The sequence below is a fragment of the Nicotiana tomentosiformis genome, chromosome 12, assembly GCF_000390325.3.
Source record: "Nicotiana tomentosiformis chromosome 12, ASM39032v3, whole genome shotgun sequence".
NCBI classification, from domain to species: Eukaryota; Viridiplantae; Streptophyta; class Magnoliopsida; order Solanales; family Solanaceae; genus Nicotiana; species Nicotiana tomentosiformis.
The window spans coordinates 18,897,889-18,925,263 of NC_090823.1; the positions used below are offsets into that span (position 1 = coordinate 18,897,889).

Genomic DNA, 27,375 nt, shown 5'->3' on the forward strand with positions numbered 1-27,375 from the left:
TGCACCACGATGAACCGGATAAGCCATCTGAGCGGGCATACAAGGATGACCCTTACTGTGATAGGACTTTCCTCCAGATGAGGCACTACTGAAACTACCCGAACCACGAGGCCTCTTGGACTCCCTCTCTCCACGCTCCTGACTACGAACCTGCTCTAGGCGTCTAGCAATATCAACCACCTCATCGAACCTAGCACCTGATGCAATCTCCCAAGTCATGACAAAGCGTACTCCGTAGTTGAGGCCATCAATGAACCTCCTAATCCTCTCCCTCTCTGTGGGAACCAACCAGATCGTGTGATGAGCCAACTCTAAAAATTTAATACTGGGTCATTGACATACCCTCCTGGCGTAGCTGCTCAAACTGCTATGTAACTCGTCCCTGCGGGTCTGTGGAACAAACTTCTCTAAGAAAAGAACTGAGAACCCATGCCACGTAAGTGGTGCTGCGCCGGCTAGCCTGCTCAACTCATAGACCTCCACTATCTGAAGGCTGCTCCCGACAACTGAAAAGTAGTAAATGAGACTCCACTAGTCTCAAGAATACCCGTTATGCGAAGGATCCCCTGGCACCTGTCTAAGAAATCATGAGCATCCTCTGACTCAGCCCCACTAAACTCTGGAGGCCTGAGCCTCCCAAACCGCTCTAGTCTCTTTTGCTCCTCGTCACTCATAGGTGGACCAACCTAGGCTCGAGCAGCTGCAACCGGCTGGGCTGGTAGTATCCCCGATGTCTGAAGCCCCTAAACTACATGCTATGGAGTACGGGCGGTGGGAGTCTGAGCACCTCCCCCGGCCTGAACTGGAACCGCCTGAGAAAGGCTTCTGCATACAGTCAACATCTGGGCTAGAGCCTCCTGAAGGCCTGGAATCACAATGTGCACAGTTGGTGCCTGATCTGGTCCCACCGGCTCAACCACATTTGGTATTTGCTCCTGAGCTGGAGCAACTGGTGGCTCCACATGCGCTGTTCTAGCTGCTGTACGAGCTGCACCTCGGCCTCTACTGCGGCCCCGACCTCTCGCGGTCCTAGCTAGTAGTACTAGTGGTCGTCCGCCCGATCCGGTCGTGCGTGTCCTCATCATCTGTGAGAGAATAGAATAATAGAAGTTTAGTTTTCGGAATCAACAAATTCGCACGACAAGAATACAAGAAAGTGAAGTTTTCTAATGGTTCGGTAACCTCTCGAATATAAGTACAAACGTCTCCGTACCGATCCACAAAACTCTACTAAATCTGCTCATGACTAGTGAGACTAAATTAACCAAGTGCTCTGATACCAACTTGTCACGATCCAAATTTCAACATATCATGATGGCGCATATCACATTACTAGACAAGCCGACAATCATAAATAACTGATAAGAACAACTGCGACTTAACTACAACAATTCCCAAAATTCGGGTGTCACCAAATACATGAGCTACTAAGTGTCAACATAGTCTAAATCTCTAATACAACTGTCAAAAAAATAAACAGTATAGAATAAAACTGAAAGGAAGGAGCGTCAAGGTCTGCTGGCGTCGCAACTACCTTAATAATCTCCGAGCAGATACTGCACCAAATCTAGCAACCATCGTGTCCAGATGTACCAAATCTACATGTCAAATATGCATGTCAAATGCAATGCATTACAATGATACTCCCAGGTACTCACGCTCTCAGAGTACTCAATCTAACTGTCTCAACTCCCACCCATCACACTTAATCACTCAGCACCGTATGGTACCTACGCTCACTACTGGTATGTCAGACTCCGGAGGGGCGGATCCTGTCCAAGCGCTAATATACAGCCAACATGGCCTGCTGCGGCGTATAGTCCGATCCCATAATGAGTCAATAAAGCATGTTGTGGCGTGCAGTTCGATCCCATAAATGACCAATAAGGCCTGTTGCGGCGTGCAGTCCGATCCCATAAATAACTGTTCTGGCATGCAGCCTAATTCCATAAATATCACTCACAATCCGGCTCTCAGGCCCCAATTCAGTCATCAATCTCTCCAGTCTCACGGCTCACAAATCTCATACCACTTAGACCGAACGATGATAATATGATGTAACAGTAAATGATATCAGAGACAGAGATATGATATCCAAATGAATGAATGTGACTAAGTACATAATTGTAATTTAAGTAAATAACTCAACAACAAAAATGACCTCAGTGGGTCCTAACAGAATAAGTATATAGCCTAAATATGATTTCTAATATGGATCACAACTCAATTACTCTAACACATAGGAATTACATGGATAGCAACAAGATTTGATAACTACACAGTACCACAGAATCAACCGACTCATAATTACCACGGTGCACGGCTATACGCCAGTCACCTAGCATGTGCGTCACCTCAACACCAATCACATAATATGTATTTCAGAGCTTCATACCCTCAGTACCAAGTTTAAAAGTGTTACTTACCTCAAACTGCGCAAATCACAACTCCAACAAGCTCTTGCCTCGCGAATCGGCCTCCAAACGACTCGAATCTAGTCACAAACAACTTAATATAATCAATACAAGCTATAGGAATTGATCCCATATGATAACAGCTAAGTTCTTTAGCCAAATTCAAAAAGTCAACCCAAAAGTTCAACCACATGCCCATGCCTCAGAACCCGACAAAATTCATAAAATCCAAACACCCATTCAATAATGAGTCCAACCATACCAAAATCATCTAATTCCGACCACAAATCGACCTTCAAACCCCCCTCCCCCCCCAAATTTTACTCTCCAATTCCTAGTCCAAAATTCTCCCAAATTTTACCTTAAAAACACATAATCTAGATGTAGAAATCAATGGGTATTCAATATTATTGGACAAAAGTGATCAAAAATCTTGATTTGTAGTAAACTCCCTCTCAAAAATCATCCCTAGCCGAGCTCCCCAAGTCCAAATGTGAAATAATACTCTAACCTTCATTTTTGAAATTAAATAGTCTGCCCAGTTATTCCTCTTCGCGATTGCGAAGAACAAAAGATGCTGCCCTCAAAAATACACTTCGCGAATGCAAAGACTCCATCGCGAACGCGATTACTAATTCCCCAAACGTACGCGATCACGGACACACACATGCGATCGCATAAAACAACGTGTCTGACATCCCACGTCTCCTCTTCCTTCATCGCGAACACAACACCTCTCACTTGTTCGCGTAGCACTAACTCCCCAAGGTTCGCGATCGCAAACCAATTTGCGCGAACGCATAGACCAACTTCACCGGTCACCCAAACAACCCTTCGCGATCGCGTATAAAGAAATCAAAACCAGACATAACAACAGTCCTACAAGTTCAACAATGAGCCAAATATGATGCGAATCACACCAGAGTCCTCCGGGACCCCATCCAAACATACCAACATATCCTAAAACATCATATGAACTTAGTCGAAGCCTCAAATCACATCAAAAAACATCGAAAACATGAATTGCACCCCATTTCAAGCCTAATGAACTATAGAACTTCCAACTTCTAAAACCAATGCTGAAATACATCAAATCAACTCTGATTGACCTGGAATTTTACCCACCAGTCATAAATGATACAACGGACCTATTCCAACTCTCGAAACCAAAATCCGAGCCCGGTAACAACAAAAGTCAACTCTTGGTCAAACTTCTCAACTTTCAAACCTTCAACTTTCCAACTTTCGCCAATTCAAACCAAAACGACCTACAGATCTCCAAATCAAATTTTGGACATACTCCTAAGACCAAAATCACCATACAAAACTATCGGAACCATCAAAACTCTATTTCGGAGTCGTTTACTCATTAGTCAACATCCGGTCAACTCTTTCAACTTTGGCTTCCAAACCTTGAGACTAAATGTCCCAATTCATTCCGAAGCATCCCCGGAACCAAACCAACCACCCCGGCAAGTCACATAGGAGAGAGATAAAAAAAAAATTATATTAGGAGAGAGATAAAAAATTCTAAATTCAAATCAAAGCTCTAGTTCTTTTAATGAAGGACAATTTTGTCATTTAGGTTGGCACGGTCATGTAATAATTACTACTATGCCCCTATTTGAACGATTTTTTCGGGACAAATGACATTACTCTATTAAAATTCAAGTGTATCGGCAATCTTCCTGTATAATTACTACTACTGTATATTTAGAACTTTTATGTTATAGTAGATGTATTAAATAATATGATACGTAAAAAAATATTAAAATAACATGCAGTAAATATTTTCTAGTTTTTAAGATGTATTGAATAACATGATATGAAAGAATATATTAAAATAACATGCATTAAATATTTTTCTAAATTTTTAAAAGATCTGACATTATGTTATGCATTAAATGGACATGCAATAAATTATCTAATTCGATTACGATATCTTGGATGTTTCAATTCAATCAGAATAAATGACGATCTCTGTTGCGTACTTACGTGTTCTTCCATCAAATTTTATAAATTCTTTGATCTCGTAACGAAACATTTAATAGTAAAGGGTGTTTATTTTCTATTTCAACCACGATCTCTAACATCTTGAATTTAGAATTCTTAGATGTTCAAATCAAGAACGCCCAATAACAAAATTATGACAACTGATTAAGCTAGATCATGATAATAAGATTCAAGATGCCAATCATTTATGTAACAGGTGTCTAAGAAGTTTCTCAAATTTGAAATTTAATTTTTTTTTATCTAAGATCAGTAATGTATTAAAATTATTAAATGGATTGACTTTTTATTGTCGATAACTATTAGAAGAAATCGATTATCAAAAATTAAATAAAAGATTTTGCATTTAAAAAAACTAGAAAAATAAATTTTAAAAGAAACTATATGTGAAATTAATTTAAACTTGCCTCTTATTAGGTTTGATTGTAGTTATAAGTTTTCTATTTTAATTTTTCCTCGACTAATTTCGATTAAGTGTAATATATAAGTATTTAATAATTTGGACTTAGTACGTAACACTGTTATTGCCTTTTGTATTTAAAACGTTTAAAATGCCTTCTCTTAATTTTTCCCATCGGCCCCCACCAATCATAGGGGAAAAAGGAGGAGAAAAGAATGTTATCTTTGTATTTTTGGGGTGTGTGTATATTGGATTAATACTGCAGAAATTCTAGGTGGCATTTTGTTTATATAAAGTTTCTCTATTTTAATTTTTAACTGAGCTAGTAATTTATTTTTCATTATTTAAATATTCCTTCTAAAAGAAAAGGGCCGCTCCTTTGAAGAGGAATTGAGAAACAAACGAGCTGCAATTTAATTTATTTTTAATTAGAGTAAATGATTCAATTTATGCTTAAACAAACTATAATTTCTGTATGAGACAGGCCATTTTTGTCATTTTCTCCAAAGGTAGGTTTAAAATAACCCCTTACAATATACCCTTGAACAGTTTTGATCTGTTAACTTTATCAAAGATACGCATTTTTGGTGTCCATAAAAGAGTTAACAAATGCTGGTTGTTAGATTCAATGGATACTCTGAAAAAGAAAGATATAACGGGAACTCGAATTAGGAGGTGCAATTTTTATATTTGTTTTATTATTTTTGTCTGTTTTTGGTGCCTGATGCAGTATTGTTTTTGGTCTATTTGTAGTGTTTGGTACAATTTTTGGTGCTGCAGTATTTTTTTTTATTCGACAGGACTTCCCTAGTTTTTCTAATTAGTTTTTTTTTCTCCATAGTTTTCGTTAAATCTAATGGGCAGAGTTTGTTAAATATTTGAGGAAAACTGAAAGTGCTTATTTTTGCCACGCTTAAACGACCTAAATTGCTCAAAATATAGTTAAGAGACCATTTTAAAGTTACCTTAAACATAAAAGGGTCATCTTTGTCATCTCAATACTTTTGCATAGAACTCGAGGAAAAGCAAAGTGTGTATAATTGAGTATTAAACAAGGGGTTTTCAATGACAGAGATATTTGGGTGGAAAAATCACGGCAACAATTTCAAAGTAAAAAGTTTCTTATTTCTGAAAATTGGTTTTGTTCTGTACATGTGAAGACAGAAAATTTCATATACTTTTTGGGGAAAATAATGTTTTTTCCTTTTTGTGCCAGCACGTGAAAGATATGTTGTTTGTCCTTTTTTCTTTTGATTCATTCCACGTATCTTAATTTGATTGAATATGAAGTTTAAGAATGTAATTTTTTTTTAAATTTTGTGATTTAAAATTAAAAGTGTGGATAACACATTAATAACATTCTTTTAACTCTTTGTGATTTTAAATATATCGTCATTCTTGTAAGAGAGTGTCATTAAAGATTAGAATGGTAATATCGGGAATAAAATTCTACTAAATATAAAAATATAGTAATATTTTTTAAGTAGACTTAAAATACACATTACATGTGGGAAATAGTTTAATAACTTCTAGACCTAGTTCATCTTCTTCATTGTACTTAAATATATACTGCTTAGATTTAAGATTCTCTCTTTCTTGTGCTTGACCATTAACACAAAAATCCCTCATTGTCTCTGAAATTAGCGTTAAAATATTACTAAATTAAACCCTCATTGTCTCTGAAATTCAACTTCATTTGGTGAATAAGAATAGGAATGGGAAGAAAACCCTGTTGTTCTAAAGAAGGTCTGAGGAAAGGTACATGGACTGCAAAAGAAGATATGCTACTTACTAATTATATTAATGAACATGGAGAAGTTGGATGGAGATCTCTTCCTATGAAAGCTGGTAATCACTTTTTTCTTTGATTCTATTTTTCTGACGGATTTCTGAGTTCGTTAGAAATATTCCGTCAAAAATGTGTTCATCGGAAACTGTTCCGATGGCTTTTCTTCTGACTGAAATGTTCATTAGTAAAAACACGTGTTTTTGGTAGTGAATAGTAATTACTTTCCCCTTCTACTTACCTTCTCTTCAATCCTTGATTTTCATACAGTGGCGGGTCAGAATTGTGGATTCTTAGGTGAAAGAATGGCTTCTAATCTATTACTATTTATACTTTTTTTTTTTTTGCGCATGCACACATATACATCTCAATCGTGGAAATACTGAATTTAGTCGAGCCCGTAAGTGGGTTGAATCGTCCATTATTGCATAAGAATGACAAAATAGAAGAAAAATTATACTACTCTAATGATAATGAAGTTTTTGGCTTCTATTAAAGACGCAAGAATACGTGGTTAATTAAATCACATGTTAATTTTTCCTAGAGTTAACTGTTAGTGAATACGATTACTATTCAGTACCACATTTTGGTAGGAGATCAACTTTTATCGAACTTAAATTTGAACTTAATTTTACTAGGGGCCAAACTCTTAAATTGTTTTGTCATAAAGATAATTTTTTTGTGTATGTGTGTATTCGGGGGGTGGGTGGGTGGGTGGGGGTGGGGGTGGGTTATTGTTTTATATATGCTCCCTATGCAACATTATTGTGCACGATGATCTGTTTTTTTTCCCTTCAAAGTGTACGATATTGATGATGTGATTTTCTCTATTTTATGTTTAAATTACTCTATGCCAGAAACATTTGTTTCTATTGACCAATAGTGTGAGGTAAAGATTTAAGTTGCAGTAGTACACGCTAACATCAGTTTAACGTTTTTATACCATTAATAAAATTTAACCGGTCATAATAGGTTATTACTTAATTTTTCAAGTCAACTAATCAAACTTTTTTGGTATAATTAATTACCTTATAAACGTAAGTTTTTCACCTGATAGTGTAAAAGCTTATATACTACTCCTGTTACTTTTACTTTTTATATCCGACATAAATATATTATGAACTGATTATATAGAGTTATATATATGCATATTATACATGGATTATATATACATTACATATCTGCCGGCTGTTTTAATTTAAACGGATAGGTGAGTGCTCTAGCACCCACGACCCGCAAAGTTTTCTTTAAAAAAAATAATTAAACCCGCCCCGCACTGTACCACACCCGCAAAGTCCAAACCCACCCTTCCCCGCCCCGCCATAGCTAGAAACCCGCCTCGCCCTGCACCCACCGCCCCATTACCATCCCTACTCATTAAATAATTAAATGTTGTTTGTATATTCAGGGCTACTCAGATGTGGCAAGAGTTGTAGATTAAGATGGGTGAATTATCTTAAGCCAGGAATCAAGAGAGGTAATTTTACATCTGAAGAAGAAGATCTTATTGTTAGACTTTATAATCTTCTAGGAAGTCGTTGGTCTCTCATTGCTGGAAGAATACCTGGTCGAACAGACAACGAAATAAAGAATTATTGGAACACACATCTTCTCAAGAAACTCAAATCCGAAGGACTTGAGCCAAAAATACACAAATCTCTTGCAAAAAACACTAGAAGACGAAAGGAGAAAGCAAATGTTTCTTCCCAAATTAACCAAAAAGGTTACAAGGAAAAGAAGAAGAGGAATAAAAAGGGCAAGATCGAAGAAAATTGTAACAATATTGAAGAGAAAGAACAAGTAGCTAAGAAGATAGAGGAGCAGTGGCATACGCAGGATTCCGTGCAAGCGATGTCAGGTAATAATCACGGTATCACTTGTAAGTGGGGGCTCTGGGACTCTATGTTGATTTTAAGGTTTTACTTTCTATACTAAATTAGAAACTATTTTTATAAGCTATTGATAATGAAAAATTACTTTTATACTATTTTCAAGTAGCATAAGTCAAAATTCTCTACTCTAACGACCAAGGTTTGTTTGGAGTCAATTTTCATGTTATGTTATAATATACGTTCAATATAACAATACTTTGCTATAACAATTAAAAAATATCTAAAAATAAACGAGGTTATTATAGAGAGATTTGACTATATATAATTGTTAAAGAGATATTATTTACTCACGTACATGCATGGTTCTTTTTCAGGTTTTTCAAGTACTAGTGAAGTTGCTAGTGAGAAGGAAACTAATTGCAATAATGTCCATTGTCCTTCTTCTGGTCAAAGTCTTGAAGAAAATGACAATGAAATTTATGAGAAGCTTCAGGTGATTGATGAATTACTCCTGAATGATAATTGCCTTCTACCAACTGAATGCACAGAGTTCAATAGTGAAAGCCAAATGCTGGAAGTCTATGAAGAGTATTTTCAGCTTGTTTCTGAAAATTCATTCTATCATTTTCAAGATTATGCACATTCTTTTGTCGAATTTAGTCAAGATGACCTTTGAGGTTCTAATGAGACATGCATATGTATTCGATAAATAAATAAATACTGAGAAATTGGTGTCACTACTATGGTCCTTTTACTTGTATTGTTATTAGAGTTTTAACTTATTTATCGTGACAACGTAAAAAAGTTCGCAATACCATCAAGTCACTCAAAAGATATTTATACATAATTTTTTATATAAAATTAAATTGTAATCTTGAAAATAAGACAAGTTATTGACAAGTAAAATTCATACGATATTATAAAAAAAATTACATGATCTGGTCACCCAAAAAATATTTATAAGTAACTATCAAATTTTATGATATTATCAAGTCACTTAATAAATATTTATAGGTAACTCTTCATAAAAATTAAAATTATAATATTAAATATAAGGCAAGTTCTTGAACGAGTAAAATTGATATACACTAAAAACAAAAATACTCTATTTGCGGAGGTTATTTTACGTTTTGTAGCTGTCAGAAACCCCCATTAATTGATGTTGCAGCGGTTTCCAAACTGTAAGGTTCGCCAATATCATTTTGTGGCAATTTTTACAGCCCGTCGTAATCATTTATCCGAGGTTATTTGCCGGCGATTTAACCCCCACAAATTAAAATTTTAATCAATATCTTAGAAATATGGCAAATTCTATTTCGCATCAGCTTTAACCCCCTCAATTTGTTTATTAGAATGAAGGAGAGTTGTGAGAAAGATGATATAGCGAGGAGATTGCGTCTTTTTTTTCTTCTAAGCTGAAAAGAAAGGACTGGAAAAAGGAGGGAAAGATAAAAATAAATGAAGGAAATATTCTATTGTTAGCGCCTTATTTTTTTAAGGCTAGCGGAGATTCTAAACGTTGCAAATTGAATTTCAGTGCAGAGGTTAATAAGACCCCCTTAATTAGATGCAATTTGGGGAGGTTAATAATAACCTTGTAATAAAACCTCCGCAAATAAACTGTTTTTAGTAGTGATACGATATTGTAAAAAATATTATATGATCAGATCACCCAAAAAATATTTATAAATAACTATTTACAAAAAAGAAATAAGATTTATAATCTTGAAATAAGGCATACTGATGCAACGGATAAAATTGATGTATGATATTGTAAACTAGTATAAATTAAAACTCTTATTAACTACTTTGATTGTATTTGTACCTTCATCTCAAGAGGATTAGTTTAGTTTTACATTTGAGAATTGACTTGGGTTTGGGAAAATGGTGTAAGCGTAATATTTTCTTTATTTTATTTTATTTTATTTGACATTTTTTTGTCTTATTTGTTTATGCAAATAAATTAATACCATTTCAGTATTGGAAAGTTAATGAATTCTGTACTTTACTCCTAACTGACATGACTTGCTAGATCTCGCCAAATATAAAAGTAAGTTTATAAACATTCAGTTTAGTTATATACTGAAAGTCTTTCATTATGATTGGCAGATCAATTCTTTAAAATAATTTTTTCCCAATTTTACTGTATCATCCATCTATTATTATATTAGACTTAGTGGCGGCTAAACTATTCGCCTTTATTTGAATTTTCACATTTTCTTCCCATTATATTCAATTTTTAGTCGGAAAAAACATGTATTACTGTTATTGTTTTTTTTCTACTTTTGTGGCTCCTGACAAATTATAATATATTATTCCTGTGTAGAGTAAAGTGTCGATGCGCAATGTTGTCGGATAAAATTTCCAAATGAAACTAGTTTTTTATTTAATTTGAAAAAATTTATTGTACGTCAAAGGGTCAAATATACCTCTCTACTTTCGAAAATGGTCTAAGAATATATTTCGCTATACTATTGGGTTATCTATACTCTTGCAGTCATACTTTGGATTCAAATAAGTCCCTCATTTAAACGGAGGGACACGTGTTATATCTCCTAATTAATTAAAAAAAATTATTAATCATACCCGAAAAGTAATTTTTAAAGCAAATTTTTTTTAGAAAAAACTGAAAAAAACTGAAATTATTTTTACTAAAAACTGAAAAAAAATGAAAATATTTTTCTTTCAGTTTTTACAAAAAAACTGCTTTAGAAAAAACTGAAAAATATTTTCTAAAATAATGTTTTTGAAAAAACTGTAAAAAAAAGCAGAAAATTAATTTTCTAAAGCAATTTTTTTTGTAAAAACTGAATGTTTTTTTACTAAAAACTGAAAAAAACGAAAATATAAAAACTACTTTTAAAAAGTTGAAAATATTTTCTAATACAATATTTTTTGTAAAAACTGAAAAAAAAAATTGAAAAGCAAATTTCTAAAGTAGTGTTTTTGTAAAAACTGAAAAAACAAATATCTTTTTTTTAATTTTTAATTGCTTTAGAAAATTGCTTTTCAGTTTTTACAAAAATAATGTTTTAGAAAATATTTTTCAGTTTTTTAAAGCAGTTTTTTGTAAAAACTGGAAAAAAATTATTTTTGTTTTTTTCAGTTTTTAGTAAAAATATTTTTTTATTTTTTTCAGTTTTTACAAAAAAAAATATTATTTTTCGGGTATGATTAATGGGTCTTTTTAATTAATTAGGAGATATTTAGAATTGACCAACATGACGATGACACGTGTCCCTCCGTTTAAATGAGGGGTATATTTGAACCCAAAGTATGACTGCAGGGGTATAGATAGCCCGATAGTATAGCGAGGGGTATTCTTGGACCATTTTCGAAAGTAGAGGGGTACATTTGGCCCTTTCCGTTTATTGTACGAGGAATCAGAGTCCAAAGATAATGATGATGATTTTTATGCGGAATGCAAATATTGGCAACCGAGCAAAATACATTAAGTAGTTATCTGAATTATGCACCAAATTCCTATTACATATTTTTTTGGGAACGAAAATCACCTTACACACTCAACATTTCTAAAGTGTGTCTAAGACACACTACCTTTGCTACGTGGCACGCGCGTGTGTGACAAAAAAGATAAAAGCGTGAACCATTTAAACAGTGACGGAGCCATCTTACAAAAAGGGGTGTCAAATGACACCCCTTTGCGGGGAAAATATACGGTGTAGTTAGGTAAAAAATAAATTATATGTGTATATACTATGTATTGACTCCCCTTAATTTTCTGGTATGTTTAATTTTATATATTTTGACATTCGTTAACGAAAATTCTGACTTCGCCACTGCATTTAAAAATAATAATTTCCAATCTGTTTAAGTGTCACGTGTCAAAATGTATGTATTTTCTTCTTTCTTTTTTTAATTAATTGCCCCCTTAACCCCACCCTTTCCCTTCACTTTAACTCTCCCCCTCCCTATTCTTCTTCCCCAGAACCCCTCCCTTTTGAGTTGGTTGTTGTCCTTTCCCTTTCCCCATTTCCCCCCTTTCCCCACCCCTTTTCCTGTATCTTCTTTCTCCACAATTTTTAAACTAACAATAATATAAAATAGTTAAAAGGAATCTATATCTAAGAGAATTCTACGGATCTAGGTTTGAATCATAATTAGTAATAATAATTTAGGAATACATATTTAATATGATAAAGAATTAATTTAGTGGTTGAGGGATATCAGAGATGAGCCAAAAGAAGTCGAGATTTGACTAACTCTTAATTTGTTAATTATAGACATTTTTGTAAAGTTGTTCTTTGTTTGCTTGCGCTTTCATCATTGGGCTTGGTTGCTTATTTTCATTGAATAATGCCTTGGATTCTGGCCATAATCAAATGCCAAAACATAAAGATTTATTTTGTTTATTGGAGAAGATGACGGCGAACTGAGCAACCATGGATCTGACCATAACCAACTTTAATGGAGTTTGAATTTTTGCATTCTCTTTCTTGTGTTAGAATTGAATCTAGACTCGAAAACTTGTGACTAATGTACTAGGGTTCCTAATTTTGGATTGTAAACGATAGGTGGTAATTGTGGGTTGTTTTATGTAGGTGGACGTCAATGAAGATAAGGTGGGGAGGAGAAAGAGATGGATGGAAGAACAGTCAAGAGGTATACTTATAATTTAATATTATTTTATTTTATTTAAAATTAATGACATGTAGAACTATATTATTGGTGCGTGACATGCCTCTCTTTTTCTGAGATGCTTAATATAAAATTGGTGTGTATTGGACACACTATGAAAAGGTTGAGTGTGTAAAGTTATTTCCGTTCGCAAAAAGTATGTAAATTTGGTCCATAGTGGGACCACAAACATATCAAGAATTGAAATTCTAGTCTTTACCACCAATATAAAAATTGTGATAATTTTTCTTTAAAAGTCCACGTGCAGTTGTGCATCCTGCCCACCTATACACCTTTAGCTAGGCATGTTATTGGCACAATCTTAGAGCCCGTTTGGACATAAGAAAATTTTTAAATTTTTTCAAATTTTTTTCACTCTTTTCGAAATCAGCATTTGGTCATAAATTTTCTAATTTTTACTTGAATATGCATCTTGGAATTTTTCGAAAATTTAAAAAACTTCGAAATACCGTTTTTCAAAATTTTCACTTAGATCACTCACAAAACTTCAAAAACAACCCAAAATTATATTCATGTCCAAACACAACTCTAATTTTTAAATTCCATTTTCACTTGAATTGTTTTCACTTTTTTTTGGAATTTTACAATTCTTATGTCTAAACGCTCACTTAATCTCATATTTAGTTTTTCTTTTATTGCGATTTATTTGCTCTTATAGATTCATTCATATTTTTCGTAAAAAATCTTAAATTTACTAAGATATTGTTCACTTAAATATTTTTGCATTCATCACCTTTTACTACAACTCTATCAATTATCAGTATAAGTTGTTTAACCCAAAAATAGATTTCTCGGTCAACACTAATATGAAGAAAAAATTAGGTTATTGATAAGAAAAAGTACTTCACTTTCTTGATAATTCAAAGAATAATGAAAATAATAGGTAAGAAAAGAAAGCTTAAAGTAAATCGCTAATCTCTCTCAGAATTGTGCTTTGAACACTTTGAATAAAGTAAAACAATAATTGCATATATTGATAAAAGATTCAAATGCCTTTATAAATAAGGATCGAGTCCTTATTATGAGGGTACATAATTATAATGGTTTCCCTACTTAATTCTAGCTTGGTAATAGTATTAATTGTCTTGATTGCCCGTTACCATATATAATTGTAACAGTTACATTAACGACTGAAGATTTTCCGTAATCACGATCAATGTCGATTTTCCTTCCTTATTTATAACAGATTCATGAACCTTCCTCTTTTATGGTCTTCATTTACCCCGTACCTATTTCTTCCTTTCCTGCTGTCAGGGTTGATACCTTTTCTGATGGAACACCGGGGGTATTCCATTCATGCGTGTTCAATTCTTTTAATTTACCTAACTGAAAGTGCCACTTATTACCTTGCTGATGGTCCACGTGTCAAGCTTTTTTTTTTCCACCAATACAGATAGTCCCCCCACTTTCTGAATATTCTCAACTGAATATTCAGAAAGTGGTAAGTATTTATGGAGGGAATTTCTTGCCGCCTTTTCCCGATTATCATAATGCATTCTTCAGAATCGATGAGACATACGTCATGTCCATTTAATGCTCAAGACACATGTCTCATTGTAATTGGTTATGTAGTTATCAATGCCTTTTTAGGGTTTTTCTGCGGCTGCATCAATCACGAAGTAACAATCGACCAAAGTTGGTCGGTAATGGTCAATAACCGACCAAAACGCGACCATTTATATGTGGACGGTATTTTAGGGGTCGGAAAGGAATACCGACCAAAGTTGGTCGGAAATTACCGACCAACTTTGGCTGGTCAATTAAATTCAGAAAACAAAATATTGCAAAAAAATACCGACCAAAGTTGGTCGGTATTTTAATTATGTAATCAAAAGATTTACCATCTGGGAATCGAATCGAGGTCTGTACTGTGGCAGGATACTATTATACCACTAGACCATTGGTGTATTTTGTTTTAAGACTATCTTTTATTTGATTTATACTCTTTAATTGTATTTTCACACGAAAATAACCGACCAAAGTTGGCCGGTTTTATTAAAAAGTAAAATTACCGACCAACTTTTTAAAATGACCGACCGAATTAACCGACCAATTTTGGTTGGTTTTTTTAATATTAATTTTTATTTATTTTAATTGAAAAACCGACCAAAGTTGGTCGGTTTCTTGAAAAATAAATTTCACGGGACTCAAAAATAGTTTTCCGTATTTTTGCGCCAAAGAAAATATATCAAAGTTGGTCGGTTTCGTAAAAAAAATTAAAAATTAAAATATTTTGAAAAACCGACCAACTTTGGTCGATTGTTTTATCGGTTTTTTGACCGATCAAAATTAGTCGGTCGACCTTGATCGGTTTTTGCCGAATTTCTAGTAGTGACCCTGCCCACCTGTACATCTTTAGCTAGGCATGTTAATGGCACAATCTTAATCTCATGTATTAGTTTTTCTTTTATAACGATTTATTTTCTCTTATTTCATTCAGATTTTTCGTAAAAATTCTTACAAAGAATATTGTTCACTTAAATATTTTGTATTCATCATCTTATACTACTATTCTATCAATTATCATTATCAGGAATAGTATTTTCATCAAGGAGTTCAAAAAATTTAAAAAGTAAACACGTGAAGAAGTTAAGGGAATTCAACATCTAATATAAATGCATAAAAAATTAAATAAGTGCTTAAAAGCCAATAAGCACTTAAAATAAGTCAATCCAAACACCCTCTTAACCTTATATCCATAGTATAATTTTTAGGCGAAGGTGGTTCAATTGAAACCCCTTCTGCCCACCTAGCTATAGCGCTGGCCCTGATTGCTATACAACCACAATTATTAATTGGTTACCTCCGATAACAAGCGCTATTATTGATCGCCACTACTATTATTTATGTTTACCCGAAAAACGGATAGAGTAGAATTTATACGTAGTTCTAAGGATACGTGGTGTAGTTTGGAAAAAATCAAAAAAGTAAGTAGAAAAATATCGAATATTAACTGTAAAACAAGGAATGAAATACAAACCAAACTGAGTAGAAAATGATTTATGAACAAGCAAGATAAATCAATGTACAAGGCTCACAAAAGGATAATTTCTCTTGTATCTATATGTGAATATCAATAATCTTTTCAATAAGGGAGTGTGTAGATTCTTCAATGTTCAATTGCCTTTTACAGAAATGATAGCCACTCTTTTATAGTGGAGGGATCCTACTTTGGATATAATAAAAATATACATAGTGAGGATCCCATGATAGATTAGTTAATTTGGCTTTTCCTTAATTCCCGCTGAAATTCTCTCCCCAAGTTCGGCTACAACGACTCTTGTCTCTCAGCTCGATCTTGGTCGGACTTGATATTGGTCGATCTCCAGATTTCAATATCGATACTGACTCGAGCTCAATATTGACTCGGACTCAGTATTGACTCGGGCTCGGATATTGAGTTCGATAACGCAATTTCACATCATAGTTCGATTTGGACTTGAGCTCGATAATGACTTCGAGCTCGGTATTGATCGATCCTTGAATCTTGAGCTTGGTAACCTGGCTTCAGATCTCATCTTAGTATTATGAAAATGACCCTCGATCCATTATGTTCCAATCTTGACTAATTGCATGAAGGGCAAAATCGGTTTTGACCGTATACAGATAGTCCCATCCTTTGCGAGTTCGGAAGCCAACCGATCCTCTAATGTTTAGGTTTTATAGTCGAGTGAGGACTTGCTCGAACTCAAAATAAGGTAGCCCTTAGGCTTTTTAGTCGAGTGGGGATTTGCTCGGACTCGAAATAAGAATAACCCTTAGGCTTACTGGTCGAGTGAGGACTTGCTGGAACTCGAAATAAGGTAGCCCTTGGGATTTGTAGTCGAGTGAGAATGATTTTTCGAACTAAAATTAATGGTAGCCCCTGGGATCGATAGATAAACCCCGAGTTAGGATGGTTGCTCGAACTCGAGTTAGGGTAGCCTTCAGGCTTTATAGTCGGGTGAAGATTTGCTCGGACTCGAAATAAGAATAGCCCTTAGGCTTAGTGGTTGAGTGAGGATTTGCTCGAACTCGAAATAAGAATAGCCCTTAGGCTTAGTGGTCGAGTGAGGACTTGCTTGAACTCGAAATAAGGTAGCCCTTGGGCTTTGTAGTCGAGTGAGGATTTGCTCTGAATCGAAATAAGAAAAGCCCTTAGGATTAGTAGTCGAATGAGAATTGCTCGAATTTGAAATAAGAACAACCCTTAGGCTTAGTGGTCGAGTGAGGATTTACTCGAACTCGAAATAAGGTAGCCCTTGGGCTTTATAGTCGAGTGAGAATGATTTCTCGAACTCGAATTAATGGCAAACCTTGGGCTCGATAGATAGACCCTGAGTGAGCATGGTTGCTCGAACTCGAGGTAGGGTAGCCTTCAGGCTTTATAGTCGAGTGAGGATTTGCTCGGAATCGAAATAAGAATAGCCCTTAGGCTTAGTGGTCGAGTGAGGACTTGCTCGAACTCCAAATAAGGTAGCCCTTTGTCTTTGTAGTCGAGTGAGAATGATTTTTTGAACTCGAATTAATGGAAGCCTTTAGGATTAAGTGGAGCTTGATCTCGTTGATTTTTCGATTAGTAGTCCCGATTTATGGGATAATTTTTCAAACTCCGGTCATGGTCGGCCCTTGAGCCTGTTTGCATAATAGATCATGAAATAGAAGAATCTCTCCGAGATAAGAGATATCGGTAAAGAAGAAATTTTTCTTTACAAGTTATTATACATGTGTTCATGTTTTGTGCCAGGGCTCGAGCAAACTACACGGGCATGGTTCGTTTTGACCATTTGTCCCTTACATTTTTTCCTATCAAAACCCTGTTGCCATGAAGTAACTTTCTTGCATCAAACTTTAGTATATTCGAGGGTAATGCCGCCCAGTATTGGAAGTTGATTGTAAAGAGGCCTCGGATACTGTTGAACTGTTCTAAGTTAGCACGATCAATGGTTGCCTCATTAAAAACCTTGACGAAAAACCCATTTGGGTTAAAACCGGTCTAAGGGAAAATGAGTGCAATGCGTGCTTTCAGACCTAAAGGTTTCGGGTTGAATAATCCATCCCTGTTTCTGGTTGAACATCTGTAAGGGTTAGTTTCAAAATATAAATGAGCATGGGAGGGTCGTACCTTAGCAATAATATCGATTTAGGTGTGAAACGTTCCAATTGCTCGGTAGTTGTTTGCCGTTTATCATGCCGATCTTGTAGGACCCCTTTCCGATGATTTCGAGGACCTGATATGGTCCTTCCCAGTTCGAACCCAGTTTTCCTACATTCAGATTTCGGGTGTTGGGAGTGACTTTCCTTAGTTCCATGTCCCTAATTTTAAAATATCGAAGATTGGTTCTTCGATTATAGTATCTTTTGATCCGCTGCTTTTGAGCGGCCAATCAGACGAGAGCGACCTCTCGTCTTTCATCCAATAATTCTAGGCTCGTGTTCATGGTCTCGTTATTTGACTCCTTTGTTGCATATCAAAACCTGATGCTAGGTTCTTTGACCTCAACCGGGATCAAAGCTTCGGCGCCATAGACCAACGAGAATGGCGTTGCTCCGGTACTGGATTTCAATGTTGTGCGATATGCCCATAGGACCTCGAGAAGTATTTCTTTCCATTTCCCTTTGGCGTTAGTCAATCTCTTCTTAAGATTTCGGATGATGGTTTTGTTGGTCGATTTGGCTTGTCCGTTTCCGCTGAGATGGTACAGTGTGTTGATAGGATCCTTTTGATCTTGTGATCCTCGAGAAATTTAGTTATTTTGCTGCCGATGGATTGTTTTTCATTATCACATACAATCTCGGCTGATACCCCAAATCTACATATGATGTGGTCCCAAATAAAGTCTATCATTTCCTTTTCTCTGACTTTCTCGAAAGCTTGTTCTTCAACCCATTTAGAAAAATAATCAGTCATAAATAAAATAAACTGAGCTTTACCTGGGACTGATGGGAGGGGGCCGGCGATGTCCATCCCACATTTCATGAAATGCCTTAGAGATAGGACCGAATAGAGTAGCTACCCGGGTTGATGAATCACAGGCGCATTTCTTTGGTATTTGTCGTATATTTAAATGAACTCCTTCGCATCTTTGCTCATATCAGTCTAATAATACCCTGCTCTGATCATTTTGCGGACCAGCGAATCGGCACCAGAATGGTTTCTACAAGTGCCCTCGTGAATTTCCCATAGTATGTAATCGGTATCTCCTGGTCCCAAACATATTGCCAATGGTCCATCAAAAGTCCTTCTGAATAGTGTTTCGTCTTCGGATAGGGTGAATCGTGCTGCCTTTGTGCGCAAAGCTCTCGATTCTTTTGGATCTGATGGAAGCTTCCCATTCTTGAAGTACTCTATATATTGGTTTCTCCAATCCTAGGTTAGACTTGTGAAATTTATCTCGGCGTGACCTTCTTCGATCACCGATTGTATGAGTTGTACGACAGTCCCCGAGTTGAGTTCGTCATCTTCGAACAATGAACCTAAATTCGCAAGAGGTCGGCCTCGCTGTTCTGTTTTCGGGGTACATGTTACAAAGTCCATTCTTTAAATTAATGTAGAGTCACCTGTAATTTATCCAAGTATCTTTGCATTCGATTTTCTCGGACTTCAAAAGTCTCGTTAACTTGGTTTACTACGAGGAGAGAATCACACTTAGCTTCTATGATCTCTGCTCCCAAGCCTCTAGCTAGTTCGAGACCTGCAATCATGGACTCATACTCGGCCTCATTGTTAGTCAATTTTATAGTTCTGATAGACTGTCTAACTACATTACCTGTGGGTGATTTTAGTACGTTTCCCAGTCCGGACCCCTTCGTGTTCGAGGTACCGTCGGTAAAGAGGATCCAGGCTCCCAAAGAGGTACCCGATTTTATGAGTAGCTCTCTTCCAATATCGGGCACGAGGGTTGGCGAAAAGTCTGCCATGAAATCTGCCAAGATTTGAGACTTGATAGCGGTTCGGGGTCGATACTCGATATCGTACCCACTTTCTATGGCCCATTTGGTCAATTGACCCGAAAGCTCGGGTTTGCTCAAAATGTTTTGAAGAGGATAAATTGTTACAACATCTATCGGATGAGATTGGAAATATGGTTTTAATTTCCCAGAGGTGCTTATAAAGCAAGCGCTAATTTTTCTAAGTATGGATATCTAGTTTCGGCCTAGCCTATGGTCCAACTGATATAATAAATAGGGAATTATGTACTTCGTTCTTCTCGAACCAGGACTCCACTTACCGCTATCTCCGAGATTACAAGTAAAGTTGTTCGTCCACTTTTAGGGTGTGAAGCAGAGAAGGGCTCGATAAATACAGTTTTAGTTCATCCAAAGCGTGCTGGCATTTCGAAGTCCATGCAAAGTTCCTTTTCTTCTTAAGCAGTGAGAAAAATCAGTGGCTCCTATCTGAGGATCTCGAAATGAATCGTCCCAAGGCGGCTATTCTCCCCGTTAACCTTTGTACGACCTTCACATTATCTACTACCGTGATGTCCTCGATAGCTTTGATTTTATCGGGGTTGATTTCAATTCCTCGATTGGACACCATGAAACCAAGAATCTTGCCCGAGCCCACCCCGAATGCATATTTTTCGGGGTTGAGCTTCATATTGTACTTCTTAAATACGTCAAAAGTTTCCTGCAAATGCTTTAAATGGTCCTCTGCTCACAGGGACTTAACTAACATGTCATAAATATAAACTTCCATTGATTTTTCTATTTGTTTTTCGAACATTCGATTTACTAAGCATTGACAAGTTGCACCAATATTTTTTAGACAGGATGGCATTACTTTATAACAATAAGTACCGTACTTAGTGACAAACGGGGTCTTTTCTTGATCCTCCGGGTTTATTCATTTTTGGTTGTATCCAGAGTAGGCATCGAGAAAACTGAGAGTCTCATGGCCGGCCGTGGCATTGATCCTACAATCGATACTAGGCAAAGGAAAGGAATTCTTAGGGCATGATTTGTTCAAGTCTTTATAATCTGCACACATTCTAAGTTTGTTTCCTTTCTTAGGGATAAGCACCGCATTTGCTAGTCATTGGGGGTATTTAACTTCTCGAATGGATCCTATTTTAAGAAGTTTGGTTACCTCATCCTTTTTTGCTTTATCGGACGGAATTTTGGATCCAAGCTCAGTCTATGAGTGGCTATCTCCAGTGGGATCCCTGTTATGTCGAGATAGGAATAAGCGAAATAGCTCTTATTAGCTATAAGAAATTGAAAAAGCTTTTTCCTGAGCTCGGGATCTAACCCCGTGCCCAAGTATAACTTTCGCTCGGGAAGATGTTTGACTAGTGTGATTTGCTCTAGTTCTTCGTCCGTTGACTGGGTAGCGTCAATATCATTGAGGACCACAAAGGATCGAGGGATCCCATAGTCATCGTCTTCGTCATTCTTCCAATTCTCTAGTTGGGTCGAAGCTGGCGTTTGTGATTGCTATTTAGTATCTTGTTCCTCCTTCGAACCTGATCCCTTTGTCGATGATAGTGTAGATATCGGAATCACCTCATCGATGGAAAACATTTCTTTTGCGGCCGGTTGCTCTTCGTAGACTATTTTAACTCCCTTCAATGTTGGGAATTTCAGAACCTGATGGAGGGTCGAGGGTACATCTCTCATATTGTGGATCCCCGGCCTTCCAAAAAGAGCATTATACCTCATGTCGCCTTGGATCATGTGGAACTTTGTTTCTTGGATGGTGCCGGCCACGTTTATTGGCAGTATTATCTCGCCCTTAGTAGTTTCACATGCCATATTGAATCTGTTTAGAACCATGGTTGCGGGCACGACCTGGTCCTGTAGACCGAGCTACTCTACGACCTTTGATATAATAATGTTGGCCGAACTACCTGGACTAATTAACACACGCTTAACTTGAGTTTTATTCATAAGTACATATATTACCAGTGCATCATTATGGGGTTGCATGATTCCTTCTTCGTCTTCATTACTAAAGGACAAAGTTCCTTTATGTGTGTAATCTTGAGGCCGAGATCGCTTCTCTCTTTCAACTGACATCTTAGTACTTTTAAGCGCCGGCCCTTGGGGGATATCGATCCCACTGATGATCATGTGGATGATGTGTTGTGGCTCTTCTTGTTCGTTTTGTCTCCTGAAATCCCTATTTTTGAAATGGTTTTTGGCCCCGTCACTTACAATTTCTCGAAGGTTCCCTTTATTGAATAACTGGGATACCTCCTCTCTCAATTGCCCGCAATCTTCCGTTCTGTGGCCATGAGTGCTATGATATTTGCACATTTGATTCCTCTGGGCTGGAACGGTCTGCAGAGGTTGAGGCCATTTAGTATATTTGATACGTCCGATAACTGATACGATGGCAGATGCATCGATATTGAAGTTATATTCCGATAACCGCGGTGTTTCCATAGGTCCAGTATGTCTGTCAAACCTTTTCTTGTTCATTAGCTCCCGAGACCCTTGGCCTCGATCGCTTCTTTTATTTCTTTGTACGAGGTTACGTCTTGGTTTGTTACCCCTATAATCTCTACTATACGGCCGGTATCGGTCCTTGATCGGCCTTTGTTCTCCGTTGATGTCCCTTTTAGTAATGGACCCAGAACCCAACTGGTCATTTTTGACTCTAACCTTCGATTGATACCGATTGTGAACATCGGCGCAAGTAACAACTGGGTACTCGATCAGGTTCTGCTTCAACCGTCGTGAAGCTATCGAGCTTCGTTCGTTCAGACCTTGAGTTAAAGCTTGAACAACCCAATCGTCTGTGACTGGTGGTAGGTCCATTTGTTCCATTTGGAAACGAGATACGAATTCTCTCAGCATCTCGTTATCCTTTTGTATTACCTTGAAAGAGTCCGACTTCCTGGTTTTGACCTTTATAGCTCCAACGTGTGCTTTTACGAAAGAATTTGCAAGCATAGCAAAAGAATTGATAGAGTTAGACGGTAAATTATGATACCATATCATTGCTCCCTTTGACTGGGTTTCACTGAATGTTTTCAATAACACAGATTCGATCTCGTCGTCCTCTAGATCGTTCCCTTTAATGGCACATGAGTAAGAGGTGACGTGTTCGTTGGGGTTAGTTGTTCCATTATACTTGGGAATTTAGAGAATGCAGAACTTCTTGGGGATCGGTTTCGGAGCTGCGCTCGGGGGGAAAAGCTTTTGTACGAATTTTTTGGAATCCAATCCTTTCAATATCGGTGGTGCCCCCGTGATCTGGTCAACCCTGGAGTTATACGTTTCCATTTTTTTGTCATTTCTTCAATCCTCCTTTCCCCTGACTCTATTCGTTTTGTCAGTTCCTCGGGCATCTTAACGATTTCGGGATTAGTTCCCGATTCTTGCTCATTCGACCTCACTACAGCTGGCCCCATTTTGTGGGTGACTTCTTGGGGTGGACTGGGCTCGAGGCTGGTCGGTGCCTGGGTTTGACTCTGTAACTGGGCTATTGCTGCTTGTTGAGCTTGCAACATTTCAAAAATCATACTCAAGCAGATTCTGTTTTCCTCTGCGTTTTGGGTATTTCGAGCTGCAGACCGAGTTTCACTTTGAATGCTATTTTAAGGGTCGGAACGTTGGTTTGCCTCGATGGCCACATGTGAATTAATGTCTATTGGCTCTTCGACCCGAGCTCCAACGGGATTGACAAGTGGCCTTTCGCCCCCGTGCATTAAGTTATTGTTTTCATCTTGAATGCCAGCTTCGTTGTCGATAGGTAGGGCCATTAATTGAGAATTCATCGTTTTTCAGCCTGAAATCAAAGACACTTCCAAGAGTAAATGTAAAATAGATTGTTTCATAGAGATTCGTACCAAATAACCATTATTATCCTCAACCCCACGGTGGGCGCCAAACTGTTTACCCAAAAAACGGATAGAGTTGAATTTATACGTAGTTCTAAGGATAAGTAGTGTAGCTTGGTACAAATCAGAAAAGTAAGTAGAAAAATATCAAATATTGACTATAAAGATAAAAATAAAATACAAACCAAACTGAGTAGAAAATAATTTATGAACAAGCAAGATGAATCAATGTACAAGGCTTACAAAAGGACAATTTCTCCTCTATCTATATATGAATATCAATAATCTTTTCAATAAGGGAGTGTGTAGATGCCTCAATGTTCAATTGCTTTTTACAGAAATGATAGCCACTCTTTAATAGTGGAGGGATCCTACTTTGGATATAATAAAAAAATACATAGTGGGGATCCCGTGATAGATTAGTTAATTTAGCTTTTCCTTAATTCCCGTTGAGATTCTCCCCCCAAGTGCGGCTACAGCGACTCTTGTCTCTTAGCTCGATCTTGATATTGGTCGATCTCCAGATTTCGAGCTAGATACTGACTCGAGCTCAATATTGACTTGGGCTCGGTATTGACTCGGGCTCGGATCTTGCATTCAATAACACCACTTCACGTCAGAGTTCGATTTAGACTTGAGCTCGATAATGATTTCGAGCTCGGTATTGATCGATTCCTGAATCTTGAGCTTGGTAACCTGGTTTCAGATCTCATCTCGGTATTATGAAAATGACCCTTGATCCATTATGTTCCAATCTTGACTAATTGCATGAAGAGCAAAACTGGTTTTGACCGTATATAATTTCCTACCACTACAACGAAATCACCTATCATAGCCATCACCGCGACCACTATCTCATGCAACCATCACCGCATTACCTTCACTAGGGATGTACAAGAACCGGGTTGGTTTGGTTTTTATCAAAATCAAACCAAGCCAAATATATCGATTTGGATTTTATCAGTTTTGTCGTTTTTCCGGATATTTTTGTTACATGAGAATTATTTCAATCTTACTTTGTTAAAGTTATAGACAAATTTTATGATAAGTGAATAAATGTTTTGTAAAAATTTAAAAAAACTTACAAATATATAATTTATTAAAATATTATTATGGGAGAAATGTTTTAGTAATACATGATAGTTATTTTCTTAGTTGTCTGATAATAATTTTTCGTTGATCGATGTAAGCTTTCAAGGTTAACCCAATTTAATAATTATGCTTAAAAATTAATGTGAAACCTAAATAATGATATGTTCTATTTAATTTTTAAATTATCGAAATACCATTTCAAATTCGAAAAAGGTATAAGAATTTAACAGATCTTGACATATGAATCTCAAAGAACAAAGAGGCTCACGCATTTCAATAATACTTGATAAGAAAGTGATGATACAACCCATTATTTATAGTAAATAAAAATGGATGTATTTCATAGTTGGATAAAATTACATCCCATGAGAGAATTCTAAATATTTCTTGATATCTTTTATAAAAATTTCTATAAAATATTAAAAGTATATATAAAAATTATATATTTATATCTCGGTTTAGTTCGGATTTTTTTACTCAATACCAAACCGAACCAAACCAAATTTAATCGGGGGTTTTAATCGATTTGATTTGACTTTTTTGGTTTGATGCAGTTTTTCAGTTCGGTTTCAACACCCCTAACCTTCACCACTAATCACAATTAACTACCAACCACCTCTACCATCAACCTCCATCGGATAATCATCACCAGCTAATGAACCAGCCAACCACTTGTATTACTAACTATTTCCACCGGTAACTTTTGCCGCTAGTTATTACTCCACCACAACTGAGAGTGGAAGGGCAAAGGGGTGAATTGCAACTTAATTGATTTAAAGTATTCAAATGATCTTTTGGGAAAATTGACGTTTAGTCAAATGAAAACATCTCTTATGACACTTCATAAATTCTTTAATATCTTTATTAATGTCTTTTCCACTAGTGTTAACTGTAGGAAATGTTCTTAAAAGCACTTGTGTCCTATTCATTTTAAAATTAAACCCTGTATTATGATTCGATACACTATTTCTTGTCATGATTTTCTTCATGTAACACGAAATTTGTGATGCAGACAATACATGCAAGTGTAGAAATCCTGGCACTAATTATATTGACGAGCAAATGGACGATTTACCCAATGCTATATTCGCATGGAAAGAAAAGAGAAACCGACAATATTTATTCCCTTCTCTTTTTAGTATCGGTATTCGTATTGATGTCAGACTAAATTCGAATTTGTGTCGAAAGTTTTTATCATTAGAGGGTAAACTATTCCTAACAAAGACAATTACATGCCCGGGGCTCAAACCCAATATTCATTCCTTTCAAAGAGGCTTGACTGCTGAATTCAAAGCAATTTGTGTATCTTTCATTAATCATGAAGCACGAAAAAAAAACGTGACTGTTATATGTACCTTTTTAAATTCTCAAATTATATGTTGAAAAAGTTTCCCTTAATATCTTTTATAGAAAATGTCATAGCTTAAGCGTATAACACCTATTATTCATTTTTTGGTTCAATAAACATTAATTACAGATTTGGGAGTTTGGGGGGGGGGGGGGGGGGGGGTTTCTTTTTAGTGCTTGTGCTTTAATTTATCGGCTTTATGCACGTCAATTCTTCAAAAATGATTTAGTACCAATTTTACTGTATAATATTCCATCAGTTTTCTTTTAAATTAGTCCGTATTTGACTTTAGTGGCGGCTAAACTGTTCGCCAACTTAAGCTTGTGTTTTCACATTTTTCTTCACATTTACAATTTTGATCCGAAAAATTGGTAAAAAACTATCACTATTTTTTTACTTTTTTGTCTGCGAACACATGATAGCATCATATTAATTTTCTACGTACTATGATAACATACATGTCATGTGTTTTCGATTGGTCTAGTCTAATTTGACTTTCAATTTCGTGTTTTAATAATTTTCCTAGTGAAAGTGAAGTATCCTTAATTTACGCGATATTGACAGACAACGATATCAGAATGAAATGATTTCAATATAAGTTGAAAATGTTAATGTATGAAGGATGAAGGTATCAAAAGATAACGATGGCAACTTTTTTTCTGCATGCAAATGTTGGTATCAATGTTATTTTCATGGGATGATACTTTTAGACATAATTGAGATAAATAAGAACAATCAAGAATTAGTTTTTTGAGATCTTTATATAGATAGTTGGCCGGATTTACTATTGACAATTATACACATAGTATATACGAATTATATTTAATTGCTAACTATTTTTAATTTAATTAGTTGAAGGTGCGGCTATTTAGGATAATTCTTATTGAATACTTTTTTAGTGTTCACTACCAATATGAAAATTGTAGCACTCTGTAAATTCAGATTATGTGTGGATATGTTAGATAAATATTAATGTGACATTTTAGACATGTGAAGTCCTATCAAGATAAGTATAGGTGGAAATAGTTATTTTGGAATCAAGAGAGAGAGTGGTGTGCATAAAATTCT

At 36.0% G+C, this 27,375-nt stretch overlaps 1 protein-coding gene across 2 annotated transcripts; it reads left to right on the plus strand.

Moving 5' to 3' along the window:
* Positions 1-6,416: 6,416 nt before the first annotated feature.
* On the plus strand, positions 6,417-9,179 carry LOC104101725 (myb-related protein 308-like). Of its 2 annotated transcripts, none has more exons than XM_018772607.3 (3): positions 6,417-6,672; positions 8,019-8,489; positions 8,817-9,179. In XM_018772607.3, the coding sequence occupies exons 1-3, from the start codon at positions 6,540-6,542 to the stop codon at positions 9,116-9,118; spliced, it is 906 nt and encodes a 301-aa protein (XP_018628123.1). In that variant the 5' UTR covers positions 6,417-6,539; the 3' UTR covers positions 9,119-9,179. The 2 variants fall into 2 exon arrangements, with proteins under 2 accessions (XP_018628123.1, XP_009607518.1); XM_009609223.4 differs by having other exon boundaries at positions 8,019-8,468.
* The last annotated feature ends 18,196 nt before the right edge of the window (positions 9,180-27,375 follow it).